Consider the following 19,574-nt stretch of genomic DNA (forward strand, 5'->3'; position numbering starts at 1 on the left):
CTGAGCGCGGTTTTCAAAGCCCTTTGAATGAACCTCAAGGTCCCCGGGCCCAGGGAGCGATGTACATACTAGCCCCTGAGCCGCGAGAGAAGTCTCCGGGACAGATCGGGAATACGACAGAAAATAAGAATCGAAGTAATGTGCTGGTGCCAGTTCCGTGAGTCGTACCTCTGTGCCGGGTACATGTACGGTAAAGTCAAGGGGGAAGAACGTATGCGATCCACACCCTTCAGTCCCTTATCTCGGTAATGCCTTCAAAGTTCCTCTTTCAAGTCCAGCTCTGAGCAGGAACTCGGTAGACGTCGCATGCATGAAATAGGATCGGATTGAGGGCGTCATGTTGCTCGGAATGGATCCCCTTGAAATGTCTCATCAGGCGCATTTATACTTGGGGATTTTCTATGTATTGTCATGGCGGTTATTGTCTTGTCCAAGGAAATACACGATTTCAACAGATTGTACAGTTAATGAGAACGCATGTCTTTAGGAGCACAGACTAACATTCTTGAAGCCGTCAGAATCACGTTCACTGAAGACTGAATTCAATATGTTAGTGGTTAGCATCGAAGAAGGAAAGGACCAAATATACCACCATTACTAGAACAGAGTAACGTGTTCAGGTTTTGCCAGGTCTTTTCCAGGCACACGCGTGATGCCACCTTGCCAGGTTTTTCTAGGCAGCTTTCAGCCTTGCAAGAGAAGGCTGAGAGGCGCGCATGGACTGTTGTTTAACCGTGTCTTCTAGTTGTACATTCACAACAACGTCTGAATGCTGATCGACTCGTCAAAGTCACTGACTGGTAAGGGATATAACGTTCCAATATTGGCTCCAGCTCAGATGATACTGCAACATCAGGCAGATCTAGACCGCCTGTAACCTCCCCGCGCCCTCGCGCGCCATTCCCATCCTTTCTCAATCTCCCTTCAAACCAGCATAATGGCCGCAAACAAGACCCTCGACCCGGCGACTTGCTCATCCGCCCCCGAAGCCTTCAAATACCCCTTACCACAGGTCCGCCAATTCCACCGCAGCTTGACCGTCGAGCTAGACGAGAAGAATGCGCGCCTGCGCACATTGGTGGGGGGTAGCTACCGACAGCTCCTCGGGACGGCAGAGACGATCTTGCAGATGAGAGAGGATATCGGACATGTAGAGGAGAAGCTCGGTCGGGTTGGGAAGGGATGTGGGAGAGCTATTGTCGGGGGAAAGGCTACCGGGTTGGCGAAGCTGCAGGAGAGAGGGAGAGGGGAGAAGAGGGCTGAGGATCTGGCGTGGGCAGCAAAACTGAAAGTCTTGGAGATATGTGGGGTCACTGTTGGGAAGTTATTGAGAAAGGGAGGGAATGTTAACTCGGAAACGAAAGCTGGGAAGGGGAAGAATCTGGTGCTAGCTGCGAAAGTGCTGGTGTTAAGTCGGTTGTTGGCCAAGAGCGTAGGGGAGATGGCACCTAAGAGGAGCCAGGAGGACCAGCATGCAGTGGAAGAGTTGAAGAGGAAATTGGGTGCGCTACGGAGGAAGCTCCTGAGGGCTGTTGAGAAAACTGCCGAGAAGGTTGGACGGGACAGTCGGGACGACCTGATCCAAGCACTCGCAGCCCATAGTCTGGCAACAAGCTCTGGTGCAAAAGATGTCATACGGCACTTTCTACACATCAGAGGCGAAGCTATGGCTCTTGCATTTGACGAAGAAGACCAAAATGCGGATAGTCCGGGAGTTGTGAGAGCATTGGAACTGTATACGCTAACATTACTCGACGTTCAAGCACTGGTTCCGAGACGGCTCTCAGAAGCTCTGGCAAGCCTGAAAACGAAGCCTTTGCTGAAAGATGAGTCAATCAGGAGTCTCGAGGGCCTCAGACTAGATATCTGTGAAAAGTGGTTTGGAGACGAAATTTTGTTCTTCACGCCATATATCAGACACGATGACCTCGGAGGCAGCCAGGCCGTGGATATGCTGAAGGGATGGTCTAAGAAGGCCTCAGAAGTAATGTTGCAGGGATTGGGCAAAACTTTGGGCCATTTAGCCGAGTTCAAGACCGTCGTCGGTCTACGAACGCAGATTCTTGAGATCTGGATTAAAGAAGGCGGTAAAGCAAAAGGCTTCGATCCGTCGATCCTCCTAAATGGTCTACGAAAAGTCATCAACGATCGACTAGTCACGCTGGTCGAGTCTAGAGTGAGCAAACTACATCTTGTTGCCACAGAAATCGAAGGAACTTTGGGAGTATGGAGAGAAGGCATCACAGACCGACAAGAAAGTCTCTGGGATGAAACCCTGTTGGAAATGGAAATCAGCAACGGAGCAGCGCTCTTCAAGCAAGGTGTTCTCGCCCGTACGCACGGTCGCAGCGATGCCGTATCACGAGTCTTCCGAGGCCACCAAACCTGGCGACATCTCATCGACGAGGTCATTGTCATTCTGGAGCAGCTAAAAAAGCAACGCTGGGATGACGATCTGGAAGATATTGAAGATGATCTCGGTGTTGAGTCTCGGAACACATTACTGAGCACCGAGGATCCAAAGATGCTGCAAGAACACCTCGATACGAGTTTGGACGAAGCGTATAGGCAGCTCCATGACAAGATATCTGGATTGTTGGAGACCTATGAGGCTAGCGAGCAGATAGGGCAAATTTCCATCTACCTTCTCCGTATCATCCGGGACATTCGCACCGAGCTTCCCAAGCATGCGGCCCTCCAGGGTTTTGGTCTCCCGCTTGTTGCGCCCCTTCATCAAAGACTTGCTTCGGAGGTCTCTCTTAAGCCCCTGCAAGCATTCAGCAGAACATACACATTGAAGCGAGTGTCTGGGAGATTGCTGTGGGAGGGTTCGCCTGAATTGCCTGTCCAGCCCTCTCCTGGGATGTTTAAGCTGCTGCACAATCTGGCACTGGCTATGACGCAAGTAGGCGGCGACTTATGGAGTCCAGCTGCTGTGCGCGTTCTGAAGAAGGAGATGAGGGGTGCGGTGGGTAGGGGATGGAGCGAAGCTCTCAAGGCGAAAGCCAAAGTCGAAGTCGAGGCCAAAGTCGAAGTCGAGGCCAAAGTCGAAGTCGAGGCCGAAGTCGAAGTCGAGGCCAAAGCCGAAGTCGAAGCCGGGGTCAACGGGACGACCAACGGCGCCAATGCCGAGGCCGAGACGGATACTGCAAACGGGACCGAGCCTACCACCAACGGCGAATCCACCGAAGATCAGAATGAGAATCAGAATCAGAATCAGAATCAGAAGGTTGACGACGCGAGCCCAGCGGTCGTGACCGAGTCCTCACCAAGCGACGACGACGACGACGACGTCTTCATCCAATCCCTCTTCGACATTCTCGTGCTACAGAGCGCCTTTGAGCTCCCAGAGGCTGGATCCGAGGATGACGATGATGAGGATGCGCTGCTGCTGCTGCGGAACGCGATGCAGGAGAAGGTCGAACTCGATGCCGCGAGTCGGAAGCGGATACAGGCTGCTGCGAAGGAATACTGGAAGAGGACCTCGTTGCTGTTTGGTTTGTTGGCCTAGCTCGATCCTGCATAGAGACAGATAGATGAGCAGTAATTGCAGTAGCTATAAAAATGCACACACACACACACACATATCCATACATACATATTCATGAACATGGGAATCCCCAAGCAGCTACCTAGCTCTAGCTAATATCTACTCATGTTTTTGGCCCATCTTCCTTCCACCCATACATACATACTTATCAGGTCTCTCGACCAGTATGGCTGCGAAGACTGCTATTCCTCTCTCTCTCTCTCTCTCTCTCTCTCTCCCCCCCCCCCCCCCAAAAAAGGAGGGGAAAAAAAAAGGAAAAAAAAAAAAAAAGGAGAAAAAAAAAAGGAAAAAAAAAAAAAAAAAAAAAAAAAAAAAAAAAAAAAAAAGGGAAAAAAAAGGAAAAAAGAAGGAAAAAAGAAGGAAAAGGAGGAAAAAGGGGGGAGGGGGGGAATGATGAACATCTCAATGTACCACCATTCACTCATTCATTCGTTTACTCCTCATCTTGCTGTACGGAGTACAACTTTCCGTCAATCGAGGAAACTCCGGCCCACGTCGTACAACTAGGACGATAGGAGCAAGCAAAGCAGGGCTACCAAATTGCCCAATTGCCAATTTGCCACAGTAGCAGGGCAGACAAGAGTCCGCGTCACCATTCATCGATTAGATTGTGCGTGCGGTTGGTATCGAGATCCTCAAATGTCTGGAGGACTCCGAGGATGCATTGTAGGTGAATCGAGTCTACATACATCTAGTAAATCTCGGTGAGAACCGTGATCTCATCACTCCACCACCAAGTTCATGGGTACTGTTACAAAAGCCAAGCCAACCTCCGTGGCCACGCACATCGACGTCACGCAAGTCATGCCAACGCACAAACGAACGTAGTTATCTATCTCTAGAAAGCAAAAATAAAGGCGTGCTGGACAGGTAAAGCACTTTCTCCTGCCAGCCACACGGAAGGATAACTCCAGAGAATCTATTTGCTAGACTCGAAAACGCCTGTGATGCAATGCAAAGAGCTTCAAGTAACGCCGCCTCCATCCTGTGTTCCATTCTTTTTCAATCCTTCTGAATGCAAGAAGGGAAGAAAGGGAAAGCCAAGGCTAAGAAATGCGAACGAGGGATCCGTGAGCGAGGAAAAGGCGCCTATTGGATTTTTTGCATGCGCTTTGACATGCTGCGATCTAGTTAGTCTTGCACATGTAGATATGGAGAGGGGAGAGGGGAGAATGCGACTCACAAGTCAAAGAACGCAAATTGGCTCGGCGCACTTCCAAACTCATACACGAACCGACTCGCCAAGTAACTGCCAAATATAGCCCGCAGATAGCTATCTGGCACTCTCTCGATGATAGTATTTAGACCAATCTTCTCGAGCAAAAGCTTTGGCAAGGCATCCTGGAGGACCGAGTTGCGGAGCTTCTCGTCCTTCCACAGTTCCGTCTTCTGCAACTCCTCGTCAAGCTTGGTGATGGCAATGGAGAGAGTATCGGAAAGGGTGCTGCGGGGAATCTTGGTCTGCTGGTGCTCGCGCCAGATGGCCTCGAACTCTAAGCGGGCGTTGTCCTTGATCTTGGCTTGCACCTCCTTGACGTAAGCTTGGTAGAATGCGGGTGCTTGACCGTCGGCGCCGACGCACATGTTGTCGACGAAGCCCTTGTCATCGAAGGACAAGGAAGCAAGGACTTCGAGGGAAGAGGATGTCACACCGCCCTTGTTGGCAGACGCGTCCTTGAAGAGAATGCAGCCAGCGTCTTCGAGACGGAGCTTGGCATCTTGGGTGATGAAGAGATTAGCGCCTTCGACGATGTAGGGGATGGTACATTTTCCCTTCTTGATGAGCTTGCCGACTGTGGAAAGGTCGACAGACTCGGGACGGCCACCACACGGAACAAAAGAGTCGGTCAGGCCGGTATCACGAAGGTGGAAAGTGTTGCGGAAGCTGGTACCGTTATCAACAACCTCGCCGCTTGGAAGCTTGACGTTAATCTCGTCGACCAGGACGCGATATCCGGCCTCCGAGAGCTTGGTGATGTCGAATTGAGAGATCATGACGCGTGCCTTGGCAAGACGAGTCAGCTCCTCGTGGTCAATCCCGTTAGGGTCGACTAGGACACCGCTACCATCAACGATAGCGGTGTACTTCTCATTGCTGAGAAGGATTTCGTTGCTGCCCAAGTCACCATCGGGTCCTCCGGTCTGCATCTTTCGGACTTTGCTGGGATCAAGCTCAAGCTTGCGGTAAATACCCTTGACAAACTCACGAACGGACAGGGTGGTCATACCGTACGCGTCGTGAGGAATGCCACCAAGCTTGGGAGACTTGCCGGTGAAGAAAGACTTCCACCATGGAGCGCGACGCGAACGAGCATGTTCCGTAGCCCAGTCAACGAGGTCGGCGGTATTCTCATCAGGACCCATGAAGAGGATTTCTTGCTTGCCGTAGAGATCAACAATGGGGTTCTTGATTCCCGGAGTCTCGGCCTTGAGGAGGAGATCCATGATGCTGTCAATGTACTTTTCGAATGCAACACTACCCTTGTCTTGGTGAGCGGCATCGAGGAGAATGACACCCTTCGATCCTCCTTCAGGGATGTCCTTGTTCTTGCGCTGTTGGGTGTTGGCCAATCCGTAGTTCTCATCGAACATGGAGCGGGCATTGATGGCGTAAGCCTCCTTATTACGCGACTTGACGATGCGGATGCCTCCTCGGGCAATGTCACGGAAGCGGAGATGGAAACCGCGACTCTCGGAGCTGACCACTAAGAACATGCCATACAAGGGCTGAGGGTACTCGATGGCGGGTAGAAAGCTGGGGTTGAGACGGAAGCTCAGTGCGACCTTGGTCGGGGTGTAGAAGTTGGTCTTGAGGAGCGCGTTGTTAAACGTGCAGAACGCGTCCATGACCAATATTTCGTGCTCGTTGCTGCAGGTCTTGATAATCAGGTCCTTGAGCTGAGCGTCCGAAAGAGCGGCGAAAGAAGGGGTTGGGGTGATCGTGTCCTCCTCGTAGCCAGGGCCAATGGTGAGGTGGGTTGCTGCGAAAGACGCATACAAAGATTGGATCAGCTCGGGATACATGCCGATGATCTCGTGAATGTAGCCAGCGGTGAAGGTCTGAGCTCTCAATCGCTTCTTGATCTTTGACAGCAGTTCGGCATGAGCACTATTCGTAGGATCAAGAGCAGAGACCAACGATCCGTATTCAGAACCAAGGCGATTAAGGAAGTGTTGGACGAAAACCATGAGACAGTGCGCATAGACCGTCTCTTGGAGGCTGAGTCGGCCACTCGCAAACAAGGGTTGGAACTTATTTTGTGGGATGCAGTAAAGCAGAGAGATCTCCTTGGTGATTTGGTGGATGGAGGCCTCGAGAGGAGGAAACTTTACCTTCGCATCCACATTGGGAGCAGGCTTCAGGTATAGGCAGATGACAGTTATGCCGTTGCTGAATTGCTCGACGTACTTGCGAGAGCTGGTAACACCATAGTAGTGGTACAGATCAGAAAGTGCGCTGAACAAACCCTCCGCGGTTCTCCGACGAAACGCGACGACGAGTCTCTTCTCCTTGGAATCCTCGATGTCGAAGACCTCGATTACGGGACCGTTTCTTGAGACCGCTAGTCTGTAAAATACCGGAGTCAGCAGATACGCAATCTGGAGGTTATCGGGATTGGCTGCAAGCGCAAACTGCTCACGAGACGGGACAAAACCGGACAAAATCTGCCTGGTTGACTCACTCAATTACATCTTGGTAAATCTCCTTGGTATTCTTCGTCGCCTTGGCGAGGAAGAGTCGATCTGCGATGACCTCAAGACGCGTCTCTTGAGGCGAGGGGTTCGGGTCGACAAACTGGCATTCGTACACGAAGTAACAGCGCATAGTTGTCTTGGCGGGTTCGGTGCCGGCCAAGTTGGTCGGCGACCGAAAGGTTTCTACGCGGAAGGTGCTGGTGGAGGAGGAGTCGAGATACCTCTTCTCCAAGCGGTGCTCGTAGCGGGGGCCATCGAGGTTGGTGACGCCAGGCTCGCTGGTATCGATGTAGATTGCATGATCAACAGCCTCCATGTCGAGTTTGATCTCTTGTCGGCGGTCCTCTCGCGCGAAGGCCGCGATCTTCGCCGCGTAGAGGGAGACGATGTTGCTCACAATCGCGTCCGGGGTCTCCAACTCGAAGTAGACGTCGTCGATGCCCAGTTCGTTGTAGAACCAGGCAATCTGCGCGTCGATGAGGGGCTGGGGAATCCATGAGCTGGCCTCAATCTTAGCTTTGACTATTGGGGAGTTAGGTAAGTGTTGCTTGGAGGTTGGGTTGGTATTGAGGGTGCGTGTGCGTGTGAGAAGGAGAGTGGGAGAAGTTTGGGGAAGGTGTTGATCAAGCATTGGACAGACACAGAAATCAACATGATCCCCCCGTCATGATTTGGCGACCAAAGATTCGAAATACATCATCCTGGTTGCCACTGGCAAGCCCAGGATTCCTTGGAGAGGAACCGCAGACTTCTTCTACAGCCCGCGGTGCAAACGGAAGATAGTTCTTACCTTCAACCATCTGGGCGTGCTTTCCCTTGAACTCTGGAGCAATATATCCCACCGTGGGAGAGCGTAAGATTCTGTGTCCGTTACCGCTGCCATTCTTTCCGTTCTTGTGGGGCACACTGAAGTGGATTGCTTGAGGAGAGAGGTGTCGCTCTGGGCTCTTGGCAAGGTCATCAAGAACCTTGTGGGAGGGAGAGCGGATTGGGGTCGTCATGTTTCCTTTCTGTTGATCGAGTTCGAAATCGGAACCAACTGGCTCATAGAAGTCTGGGAACTGCGAGTCCGCCATGTCAGCCGTGTTGAGTTTCAAGAGTCTTGTCGTTTAAGATGTTGAAGTTCGAGAGAGAGAGAGGAGGACATTGGATGCACAAGATATAGTCACCGTCGCCTCGGCTAGCGGCGACGAGAGAAAAGATATGCCGAACGATGAGGAGATCGGAAGGCACATCCGAAACAGGACCGAGAAACAGGAATGAACAGCAAGGCAGAGAGAGATCAATGTTTAGGAGCTGCCCCCGCCCTGGCACAATCTTCCCGACTTACTTTTTTATATTTTTTGTTTTTCTCTTATCTGAGCAGTGACCGCACGAAGCCACCAGGTCTGGGTCGCACACGACACACGTACCTCCTGGTGCGGTACGGGGAGGTGAGGCGGTTTGATATCTTGAATCGTCAGCAGTGCCCCCTTGCTGAAATTAAATTGATACGAGCGATAAGAGGAAAGAGGGAGGTCTGTGGAATGAGAGGACAAAGGAAGGAAGCCTTGGGACATACCGGGGTCAGGATAGCGATAGGGATTGAGATTGGGATTGGGATTGGGATATGAAAGGGGGGTTCCAGAGAGGCCGGGGAGTCGGAATGAAGGAGTTTTTGGTTTTGGCTTGGTGATACCGGCCGGGTTCCTGCGTTGCTGCCGTGACCCACAGATAGATCTTTCCTGGCACAATTGAAAGTGTGGTAAGGGGTTCGGGTGGGCGTATAGTATAGTAGTACAGTGTTCGGCCGTAGATGGGTTTGGTCGAGCTGGATGGGATGGAGGGGGGGGGGGGGAGCAGAGAGGTGGACGAGGGTGGAGAGGATGTAGGGTAGGTAGGTAGTCGGGCAGAGGAGTGAGGCGTGAAGATTGGTGGAGGAGCAAAAGAAGCTGTAAAGCAAGAAGAGAGAGAAGCTCCTTGTTTATATATCCATAGCTCGTATCGGCTCTGGTCTGCCCGGACCTCGCATCGAGCATGGATGAGGTGAGGGCAGGAGGGGTGTTGGAGAAGAAGAGGTGGGGATATGTGGTCGGGGGTCGGGGCATTGAGCAATAACATCACGTTGGTACGCGGTCGGGACCTGAGTGGCAGAGAGACGAGGGCCTGGGCTTGGGCTTGGGCTGGGGCTGGGCTGGGCTTGAGCTTAAGCTTATGCTTGCTCTTGCTCTTGCTCTTGCCCTTGCCCTGCCCGGGCCTGGCCTGGATCCTCCATTCCTCTTGCTCTCAGGACTGTCTCTGTACGTTCGGAGTTGTTGTCGTGTCAGAGATTATTGCATCTCGCCTCATTTCTTCCATGTGGTTGTTCAATCGTGAACGCCTTGTGCCCTGGCTAAGCGTCGTCGCCCGCGACCGAGACGGCTTGAAACGGCCTACAGAGTACCGGTAGACCCGAACGCCAGCTGACTTTCTCGATCCCGTGACGGCCATCTTCATTCGAACCCCTCCCCCGCAATTACGCAACTACGCCACGACCTGGACCCGGAAGGTATTTCCTAGGGGTAATCAAAACTACCCATCTATCAATCAGATCCAACAATAGAAGACGAAGACGAAATTGGTGCAGCATCGAAGAACATTGGATTCCACATTGTCAACACGCATCCACGATTCCCCCGTCTGGCACCGTTCCTTCTCAACCCCCCCCATTCCATGGCACCATACAAACCTGTGCATCTGCCACTCATTACACATCGCCCCGACCTCGCCGATCAAGTATCAATTGCCCCAAGAGAATTGCGAGAATTGGCTCACCTGGCGTGAGGAGCTTTGTTTCGCATTACGTTTCGCCATGTCGTCGTCTCGTGAGGAGCAGAGCCAGTATGTGTACCGGTAGGTCGTATCATACATATCATCATCACGTCTGGGAACTCATTTTTCCCAAGCGAAGATGGTTTGGCTTACCTACCGCATCTAACACCCTTGGCACTTGCAGTCGCCAGTGGAGTTTGGACTTTGGACTTTGAACTTGGACTTCGCTTACTGGTAGAGTAGCAGCACCAGCAGAGAGTACGCTGTGTCTCTTGATGCCCAAGATTCTCTACATCACACAAGAGAGGAGTTCCTGATCCCCTCCAAAGCTCAATTGAAGATCAAGTCATTGCCAGAGGCGGGTAAGTCACCCGACCTCCCGCGCCCTGGACATGGGAATGTCAGAGCCGAGTCATGGTTATTAATATCATGGTGTTAGAAGCTCGTGACTCCTCGGGGTCCGAAGCCTCTGTTTACTTGTGTGGAAACTCCCTGGGCCTGCAACCCCATCGGGTGTCGACACGTATAAAACAGTACTTTGCAACTTGGGCAACACAGGGTGTCTATGGCCACTTCAAGCCTCTTGCCGAGAGCCCTTTGCCGACCTGGCTCGATGCGGACGCGAAGGCTTCGGGAGCTATTGCTCCTATCGTCGGGGCTCTTCCTTCCGAGGTGGCTGTCATGGAAACATTGACGGCAAATCTACACCTTCTGATGTCTGCATTTTACAAACCAGATATCAATGGCCGTCATAAGATCATAATCGAGAGCCAGGCGTTCCCGTCTGATCACGTGGGTACCCATGTTGTCTGTTTGGATTGCGTATGGCGAGCTTTTCTCCCGAAGCTCCTAATCGAGTGATGAGGGTCATGGCCTAATCTTACGTATTCGTCGACCAAGTTCTCCTCACCCGCTGTCGCTAACTAGATTAGTTTGCAGCAGAATCACAAGTCCGTCACCATGGTCTCTCTCCCGAGACCTCGTTAATCACAATTGAAGCACCCGCACTCCCCCAACCACCTCTCTCAACATCACATATCATTTCTGTTATTGAAGAGCACGGCTCAACCACGGCTCTCCTCCTTCTCCCTGGTATCCAATTCTATACCGGCCAATTCCTCGATATCCCTACCATCACCGCCGCGGCCCAGGCGCAAGGCATCTTCGTAATTTGGGATCTCGCCCACGCAGTCGGTAACGTGCCGCTCAAGCTCCACGACTGGAACGTTGACGCTGCCGCATGGTGCAGCTACAAGTATCTAAATTCCGGACCCGGCGCTGACGGTGGGCTATTCGTTCATGAACGCAATGGTCAAGTCACTACAGAAACCGGTAAGAAAGTATTTGTGAACAGGCTGAGCGGATGGTGGGGAAGCGACAAGTCCTCTCGCTTTGCTATGGACAACAAGTTCGTTCCCATCCCCGGCGCTGCAGGTTTTCAGCTCTCGAACCCCTCCATCCTAGACATCACGAGCATCACCGCGTCTCTCGAAGTCTTCGCCCTTGCTGGCGGTATCAGTCCTTTGCGGGAAAAGTCTGTGAAGCTTACTGCGTATCTCGAGAAGCTGCTCACAGAAATGAAAGAGCATGAGGAGAAGCGATTCGAGATCATCACGCCTAGCGACCCGGAGGCGAGGGGAGCACAGCTGAGCCTGAAGCTGCAGCCGGGGTTGCTGGATCAGACTATGGAGGGCTTGGAAAAGAGGGGGGTTGTGGTTGATGAGAGGAGGCCGGACGTCATACGCGTTGCGCCGGCGCCATTGTATAACACTTTTACGGATTGTTGGGATTTTGTGGATGCATTTAAGGGGGCACTGCAGGATGTTGTGAAGCGGTGACGGGATAGCATAAGAAAGATATTTAAGGGAAATCTCTGCAAGAACTTATGTTAACTGTTGACGATGATATATGGATGGAACAAAGTACTAAAACATGTCCGGAGCACTGTTTTCGAGAGGAATGACGAATCGAGGACTTCTATTCTGACATTCTTATATGTATACGGAAATGCACAGATACATATAATTGGGCTTTTTTCCTGCCTTTTGATCGATTCTGAAAGAGAATGCAACCACCTAACAGCATGGCATGATCAGTAGAACAATAATCTATTGATACTTTATCCATTTCATACTCTGTAAGATTTCCTATCCTCAGCTCTTATTGTCCCATCGACAGATCGTCATCACGGCCCTGTCAACAACAGAACGCCAAGCCTCTCGGAACGCATGCCGATCTCCCGTCCAGAACTCGCGTTTCTCACTCCTGCCAGTCCAAAAAAAAAATTACAACCTCACAACATGACACCCCACCACCCTCTCACTACTATACCATAAAGATAATGTCCACCCCAAGCACGCGCCTCACATTCCTCTATCCGCACTTCTTTCGCGCCGCTCGCCTCTCTGAATCCTCCGGCGCTGCTCCCTCAATCCTCCTCCACGGCCGAACGCGGACATGGACACCGCAGCTGCCATTCAAGGCAAGCCGTAAGGGTAGAGGTGGCAGTGGCAGTGGTAACGGCATTATTGGGAGAAGGGGCAGGTCATTATTTACGGCGGCAAGGCGACGACAGGAGCGCTTCGTGCAGCGCCATGGGAAAGCTGTTGAGCCGTTCTTGGCGGATGGCGAGCGTAGTGATGGGGTGAAGGTTTACACACCGGAGGCGGTGGGGGAGAGCAATGATGGGAAGGATGGGAAGGTGGTGCTGAAGAATGCTCCGGAGCTGCAGAAAGAGGTTGGGGGAAAGGGGAAAGGGAAAGGGAAAGGGAAAGGGACAGAGAGAGTGGAGCCCTTGTCGGAGGAGACGCAGGCTGCGGCGAGGGTGCCGAGCGAGGAGGGCGTTTCTCTTCCTGGTGGTGGTGCGCAAGCCAAGGTGGATGGGAGAGAAGGCAAAGGGGGCGATGTGCAAGGGAAAGAGAAGGGAACGGGAGAGCAGCAAGGTCCGACCGATACCGTGCTCCACATGCCGCCTCCTGAGACTGTGGAGGAGGAGAATGCAGGGAAGCCGCCGCATTTGCAGACGCCGCCGTACGTTCACCATTTCGACACCTATACCCTAGTGCAGCAGGTTGAGGCGGGGGGGTTCACGGAAGCGCAGAGTGTGACGGCTATGAAGGCCGTTAGGGGCTTGCTGGCGTTGAATCTGGAGATGGCGAGACGGGGACTGGTTAGCAAGAGTGATGTTGAGAATGTAGGTCTCTACACTTCCTCCCACTCTTTCTAGGTGTAGGGTACTGGATGCTGGGAGAGGAATGCTGATGATGGTTGTGTGATAGGAGACGTATCTCTTCCGAGCAGCATGCTCGGAGCTCAAAACCGAGATCCAGAATACGCGCAAGAAAGACGAGGAGACGATGAGAAGGGAAAGAACACTACTGCAGCACGAAGTGGATATTTTGAACCAGAAGCTCACGCAGGAGCTGCTAACGCTGAAGGATGATTTGAAGGGCATGTTTGACGATCGCAAGATGTCTGTCCGATCAGAGCAGAGGACTATGGATAGCAAGGTTCGTTTAATTATTCATCCAGATCTTCTCCCTTTCCCCTTCTACGGCCCTTCAGAAACCGCAGTCCCGCGGAACCATTTCGTTAACAGGAACCCAAGATCCAAGAACTCAACTACAAGATCACCGTCCTGCTCAACAGCGACAGCAAGTCCGAGATTGAGGGACTCCGCTGGGTCCTCACCCGCCGCTCCGTCATGGGCATCCTGTTTATGGCGTTCATGGTGCTCACCTCGCTCAGGTATGCGAGCTACAAGAGCCATGAGGACGAGATGCGAATGAAGAAGAAAGAGGAGGTGGTGGCAAAAGGGGGAGTGGGCGGGCCGGAGGGGGATTTGCCGGTGCAGGTCAGTGCAGCAGAGATATTGACTGCGAATTAGCAGGTGTGGGATAGTGCAGGGAGGGCCGTGAATATACCATCTGGCGAAGTGAGAAAGGTGCCTTTTATTGCTAAGGCTATTATATGTTTATAGAAGAGATACCCTAATTCCCTTTACCTGCCTTACCCACCGCGGTTTCCATGGCTTTACTAATCTTCAATACAATAGGTGCAGTGCCGTCCGTCTCAACTGCTATCTATTTACACACGGCACCGCGTCTTCCCCCTTTTCTCCTCTATCCAACAACGACACAAACAGGAACAGGCGCCTGTTCGTATACCCTGTGGTAGGTGTGCGTATGCTCGCGCTTGTCCGACACCGCTCCTTCCTAGATGGGTGGTGGAGTAGAGAGAGGGGCGGAGCGAGCGGATACGCGCGCGGCTTGTGTAGGTACCAGAAGAGGAGGAGGAGGAGGAGGAAGAGGAGGAGTCAACCGAGTAAGTATGTAGTAGGATGGATATAAGCACCCTCTTCCCCCCCCCTTCTCCTCTGTACCGTTCGTTCGTTCGTTCGTTCTATACTCGTCTTTTGCTATCTATCAAGAGGACAGGCAGGCGGATTCGAGACAGATGTATTTATGTTTATATATATTTATATATATATATATATATATCGTCGCTTAAGCTGGCAGGTTGAGTGAGAGACTGTCGGTTGCTCCAGGCTCTGATTCTAGTTCCTTGTTTTGTTCATTTGTTTGTTTGTTTGTGATACTGGAGGTTTTGACGGTGGAAGCGAAGTGGTGAGTGAGTGTCAGGGGTAAGTTAGATTGAATGAAGGTGCAGTTGGGGTTTTGGAGACGGGGGGCGCTGGTTGAGCAAGGCGAGGGGCTATCCAGCTGGCATAGCTACTGATTCAGAGGCTGCTGCCGCGAGAGGAGAGGAGAGGAGAGGAGAGGAGAGGAGGAATCGAGAATCGAGAGAAGCGTCTCGATGTGGGTGTTTCGTATCTCTGATTCTAGCAGACATCTGGTTCTAGTAAACACACATCTCCCCGCTACTCTCAGACAACACCACACTCCGTACCTGATTCGACCGTGAACAGAACAGCAAGGATTCCGGACCACCACCATCATCATCAAAATGTCGTCAACCATAAGGAAAATAGACGGAAAATTACGCCGAGGACCGTCCCCGCCTCCGGATAAAAAAAAGAACAAGAAAAAGAGAGAGATAAAACATGTCGCTTTCCCTACGCTGGATTCGACACATCTAGTAGCATCCTCCAAGAAGAATATATTTGCCGTTGTGGCATCGCTGCCTTTTCCGTGTTCTGTTCCACGCTTTATGCCACACCTGGTAGTTGTTGCCCCTCCTTGTCATCATCAGATGCTGCGCTTCTTCAAGTTGCACTTGGTGAGGCACTCCTCGACGCCCATGGCGATAGACGCGGGAATCTGGGATTTGAATTGATCGACGTCGCTGCCGTCGATGGCCTGCCCAAAGGCGGCCGAGACGAGGTTGGTCGAGAACTGGAACGTCTCATCCAGGACCTGGCCCGTGCCCGCGTCCTCCGAGTTGAAGGCGGCGACGAAGATGGCTTCGGTGCAGTCCGGGTTGTACTGCGCGTGGACGGAGCCCATGTAGAAGGGCGTCATGTCGAAAGTGTCGAGCGTGTTCTTGATGACGCGGCGCCCGCTCGTCTTGTTACCGGGGACTTTGAAGACGCCGTTCTCGGGCACCATCTCGACTTCCAGGCGCCCTTGGGTGACGATTTGGAGTTCCGTGGCGCGCGGGTGAACGTGAGGGGTGTTGAAGCCGCAGGGGCCGAGGAAGCCGACGGACATGCCGGAGCCGGAGCCGACGAGCGCCGGGAACGTTTTCCGGTTCGCGGCGATGAGGTCGCCTCCCTTACCGCCCTGGCCCTTCTTGGCTGGGTCGCCAAAGGGGAACCTAAATTGTTCATCGGTGAGGAGGCCGAATCTGTCGGCGGCGGTGTCCGCGAGGAAGAGCTTTTGCGTGAGGGAGAGCTCGCCAGGGGCACCGGCGGCAGGAGTGCTTGCGGAATAGCCACACGATGATGTGTTGGCGGCGACGGTGCTTGATGCCACGATGGCGAGGGCGATGATGGATTTGGAAAACATGTTGAAAGAGTGGATCTACCTACTTCTCAGGTGAAGAAGTCGCAGGAGCTAAAGAATGGATCAACCTGATGGAAATTATTGAACTGAGGGAATGTTTGATGAACGAGGGTAAGAGGAACCGGTGGGATAAGAAGAGCATGATATATACCTACTTCATGGTCTGGATCAAGATAAGCCCTTTTGCTATATTGATCCATACATATTACCTCATCCCAGGCGAAATGAACTGCCCCTAAGGGGCTTGGAAAAGGCTATGTTGCAAGCTTTTCAGAGGATTCTGTTGCATTCCCCTTGGGAACTCTTTTGTCAAGCTTCATTGAAACCCTTGACTGTGTGTTTGCTTTCGCCTAGGACGAAATGGCTTGCGAGAGAACATTATGAGCCAGCTGTCAGGGTGAGTAAGCCAAGGTCAAAATAGCCTAAGTCTGTTACAAGGTAAATGCCGGTACTGTAGGGCCACCAAAAGGTCTGAGATTTTAGCCTTAGCTCAATCTAGGTACCATGTATATGCTAAGTTTACCTACATACTATAGTACCGGTAGTACTACGTATATTGTAATAAACCAGATACGGATGTAAAGAACTTCCATCGCGGATTCACGGGGTCTCGATCTGATTTCTCATCGCACGGACAATTTTAGTCCTAGTTTCAGTGGAAGTTTAATTGGTGGGATGAAAAGGCTACGGGCTCGACAATGTCTGTTGATGGGTACGGAAGCCTTAACGGGAGAAGGGCTAAGTAGGACTGGCAGATGATGACGATGCTCACGTCAAATCCGCCGCCTCCATTCTAAGCGCTTGCGATCAGGATTCGATCTAAAGACAGCTGCTAGAGCTAAGGTAATACTCGGCTATGTGTATGTGTACACTAATATCGACCGTCTTCCTCGTTCTACCAATCTATGCCGTCGGTCAGCGCTGCTATAATCATCTGATCCTCAATTGAGTTTAAATCCCGGTTCAATTCGGTATACAGTCCTGAAAGAGCCAAAAGCCAAAGAATATTCTGAAACAAAGAAAATCAAACGTTAAAAGCTAAAGCCTCGTATCTGGCTAACCGAGGGCCTAGAGCCCGCAGATAAACAGTCAGCGCACTGACTATTGACCAGATTTTCGAATCTGCCACGGACCAAAGTAGCCCTAGCTCTACCGTAGTTCTACGATATAAGTTTTAAGCAACTTAAATGGAAGCTCAAATGGAATCGTCTCAATTGATCTATACGTTGTACGTTGTATACGAGAGCCCGTCTTTGCGTATACGGACCGTTCTCGGACCATACCCGAATCGCGTATTTGCTACTTACCTCCTGGACCCTCACCCTCCCCTTCTTCCCCCACAGTGTAACAACTCGCCAAGTTGTTCTCGCGCAATCGCCAAAACTCTCGTATCTTCGTGTTTCCGAGCCTTGTAATAGTACACAAAGCTGGTAAAGGTAGCCAAGCCCCGATCATAATTAAAATCAATCAGCCTTAGCTTTGGAAGTACTACCTACCTCCGTTCAGACTGCCACTTAATTTCACAGGGCTCCATTTCATACATGTTAGATCTTTCGTATCCTGATGTCGGTGACTCTGCGAGCTCTCCGTTCGTTCAAAGACTTTTATGCTGCAACGTCTCCCAAAACATCTCCCAAACTCATTTCGCGGGCTCCAAGGTTGTCAGTCAAAGAGACTTCTCTGTGAGCGAAAACACTGAGATTTTTGAAGTGTACCTATGCGGCATCTTGACGCTGAGTAGCGTATAGAGCTGCCGAGCTTGCAGTCCAAATCAAGTGACACTGCCAAATGAAGTGACACACTGCCAAATGTTGGCAGATACTACGTATGTTTTCTTCAGGTTCTTCTGCCCAGAAGCAACCCCGTTGGGACGATGTGACGAAGACTTCCAAGATGTTTACGCGGCAAAGCGTCTCAAAACTGGAGACAGTTTTCAGAAGTCAACAAAAAATGAATCGTGCAGATAACTGCTGACGATTCTTGGTCAGGGCGCGGTGGAGACTGCTCACTCTACCTACGCCGTGCAAGAATAGCTGAAGCCATCGTCATCCATGGCCTTGGGAGGCATTGGTGATTCGGAATAAATCTGCAAAGGCCTATTCTGGGATTTCATGACCAAAAGGCAAGCGCGCGAACGATGGGATTCAGACAGGACACTGCGCTTTGTGTGGAGTATGATAGGCCAGCCGGGGATGTGATGAGATTCGTGGGATTGCTCCAGGAAAACACACCTCTAGGTTTCCTATATAAATATGGATGCTGCCGAATCTCGCAGCTCACAAATAGGAGAGAGGAATTATCCATAGACCCCAAGTGGCTCCTTCGGCGTGTCCTACTCCAAGTCATCTTCGGAGAGTGACGCGCAAGCCGAAGGAAGAGAAACGTTGTGTTTGAGAGCGAATCACTCGCACCCCCTTCATAATCTATTATATGCAAGGAAGTGATTATGCGTTCTGGAAGCCCTCTCCCCCATGGTCCAGCAGCTGCGCTTCCCATGACATCGAAATCAGTTAGCTGATTGTATCGAATGCGCATGATTTGCTCCGTAGTCAGATGGAGGGCTCATCTCACCTCCTGTTCACAGATAGTCAACAGCCGCAACCGCTTCTCTCCCGACCACGAAATTTCTTCTGCATGGCACTGCATGGCACTGCATGGCACTGCATGGCACTGCACGGCACTGCACGGCAGCTTCGAAATACTCCCGGGCTGGGTCAGTGAGCTTACTAATGTCCCAATTTGGTATGTGGAGTGCTGATGTGAGCGCATGTGCCTTTTCAAGGTGTGATCTTCTTGTGATATATATATATACTTGGAAGAGATTCCGGCCGTGTAAGCATTTACTGCAAAAACAATCTTCCGACTCCGAATCGATCCTCGAAGTGTCCTCATAACGAACGGCTATCTCCAGTGGTCGAGACTGATATGACCGGTGTACGAGTCTGAACGTTGATCCGTGATGGTACCTTGACCGAGGATATCTCGCGTGCGGGAATTTTTCGCTTGCGGCAAGTCATTTTTGGTGAATATATAAATCCATCTAATGGGGGACTTGGTGAACATGACCCGCGCTGTGGTATAGTGGAATACCGACCCTGCAGTAAATCGGACTTCAGCATTTCTGACTTGGACGGGCTTGCTAACACCTCATTTGCAGGAGCGCGGGCGTGCTTACTTTTTGCTTCTCCTTTATCCCCCCTTTTTTCTACCCCTTTTTTTTCCCCTTTTTTTATACCCTCACCTTAAAACGATCAGAAACATTTCAACAGGCCACAGCTAGAATGCAGTCTTCGGAGCCCGTGAAAGAGATCCCTTCAATGAGATCTTTCAAGTTTCGTATTTAACGAGTCACCCTCCCGTCTGTTGACGTAAAACTTGCTGGATCTGGGTAAGAGCTTCGTTAAGAATCAAGAGATCGTCTCACTGCGTCTGAATTGAGCCCCAATCCTGCGCGCCTCCCTCGTGTTGTAGAGTATTGATAGAGAAGAGTGGCCGAACACGACATGTCGTGATATCCTTCGCCTTGAATGGATCGCCTTGAGAAGAGGTGAGGAGAGACGTATGCCAAATTGGAA

General features: G+C 51.5%; 5 protein-coding genes across 7 annotated transcripts; 3 read left to right on the forward strand and 2 right to left on the reverse strand.

Moving 5' to 3' along the window:
* Positions 1-937: 937 nt before the first annotated feature.
* L3040_003883 (uncharacterized protein) lies at positions 938-3,511 on the forward strand (the record flags this gene model as incomplete). Its single annotated transcript, XM_007294939.1, has 1 exon — positions 938-3,511. The coding sequence occupies one exon, from the start codon at positions 938-940 to the stop codon at positions 3,509-3,511; it is 2,574 nt and encodes an 857-aa protein (XP_007295001.1).
* Positions 3,512-4,639: 1,128 nt separating this feature from the next.
* On the reverse strand, positions 4,640-8,322 carry L3040_003884 (uncharacterized protein; the record flags this gene model as incomplete). Its single annotated transcript, XM_007294938.1, has 4 exons — positions 4,640-4,670; positions 4,734-7,118; positions 7,234-7,768; positions 8,037-8,322. The coding sequence occupies 4 exons, from the start codon at positions 8,320-8,322 to the stop codon at positions 4,640-4,642; spliced, it is 3,237 nt and encodes a 1,078-aa protein (XP_007295000.1).
* A 1,754-nt stretch (positions 8,323-10,076) lies between these two features.
* L3040_003885 (uncharacterized protein) lies at positions 10,077-11,874 on the forward strand (the record flags this gene model as incomplete). Of its 3 annotated transcripts, none has more annotated exons than XM_007294937.2 (4): positions 10,077-10,117; positions 10,280-10,398; positions 10,476-10,828; positions 10,969-11,874. In XM_007294937.2, 4 exons carry the CDS (start codon positions 10,077-10,079, stop codon positions 11,872-11,874), a joined length of 1,419 nt encoding a protein of 472 aa, XP_007294999.2. The 3 variants fall into 3 exon arrangements, with proteins under 3 accessions (XP_007294999.2, XP_066012161.1, XP_066012160.1); XM_066156581.1 differs by having other exon boundaries at positions 10,283-10,398; XM_066156580.1 differs by having other exon boundaries at positions 10,077-10,105.
* Positions 11,875-12,377: 503 nt separating this feature from the next.
* L3040_003886 (uncharacterized protein) lies at positions 12,378-13,922 on the forward strand (the record flags this gene model as incomplete). Its single annotated transcript, XM_066156582.1, has 3 exons — positions 12,378-13,229; positions 13,315-13,545; positions 13,644-13,922. The coding sequence occupies 3 exons, from the start codon at positions 12,378-12,380 to the stop codon at positions 13,920-13,922; spliced, it is 1,362 nt and encodes a 453-aa protein (XP_066012162.1).
* Positions 13,923-15,243: 1,321 nt separating this feature from the next.
* Positions 15,244-16,002, reverse strand: L3040_003887 (uncharacterized protein; the record flags this gene model as incomplete). The annotated part of the gene is made up of 1 exon (XM_007294935.2): positions 15,244-16,002. The coding sequence occupies one exon, from the start codon at positions 16,000-16,002 to the stop codon at positions 15,244-15,246; it is 759 nt and encodes a 252-aa protein (XP_007294997.2).
* Between the last annotated feature and the right edge of the window lie 3,572 nt (positions 16,003-19,574).

The sequence above is a fragment of the Drepanopeziza brunnea genome, assembly GCF_022702325.1.
Source record: "Drepanopeziza brunnea f. sp. 'multigermtubi' strain 214-2 chromosome Unknown ctg5, whole genome shotgun sequence".
Lineage (NCBI taxonomy): Eukaryota > Fungi > Ascomycota > Leotiomycetes > Helotiales > Drepanopezizaceae > Drepanopeziza > Drepanopeziza brunnea.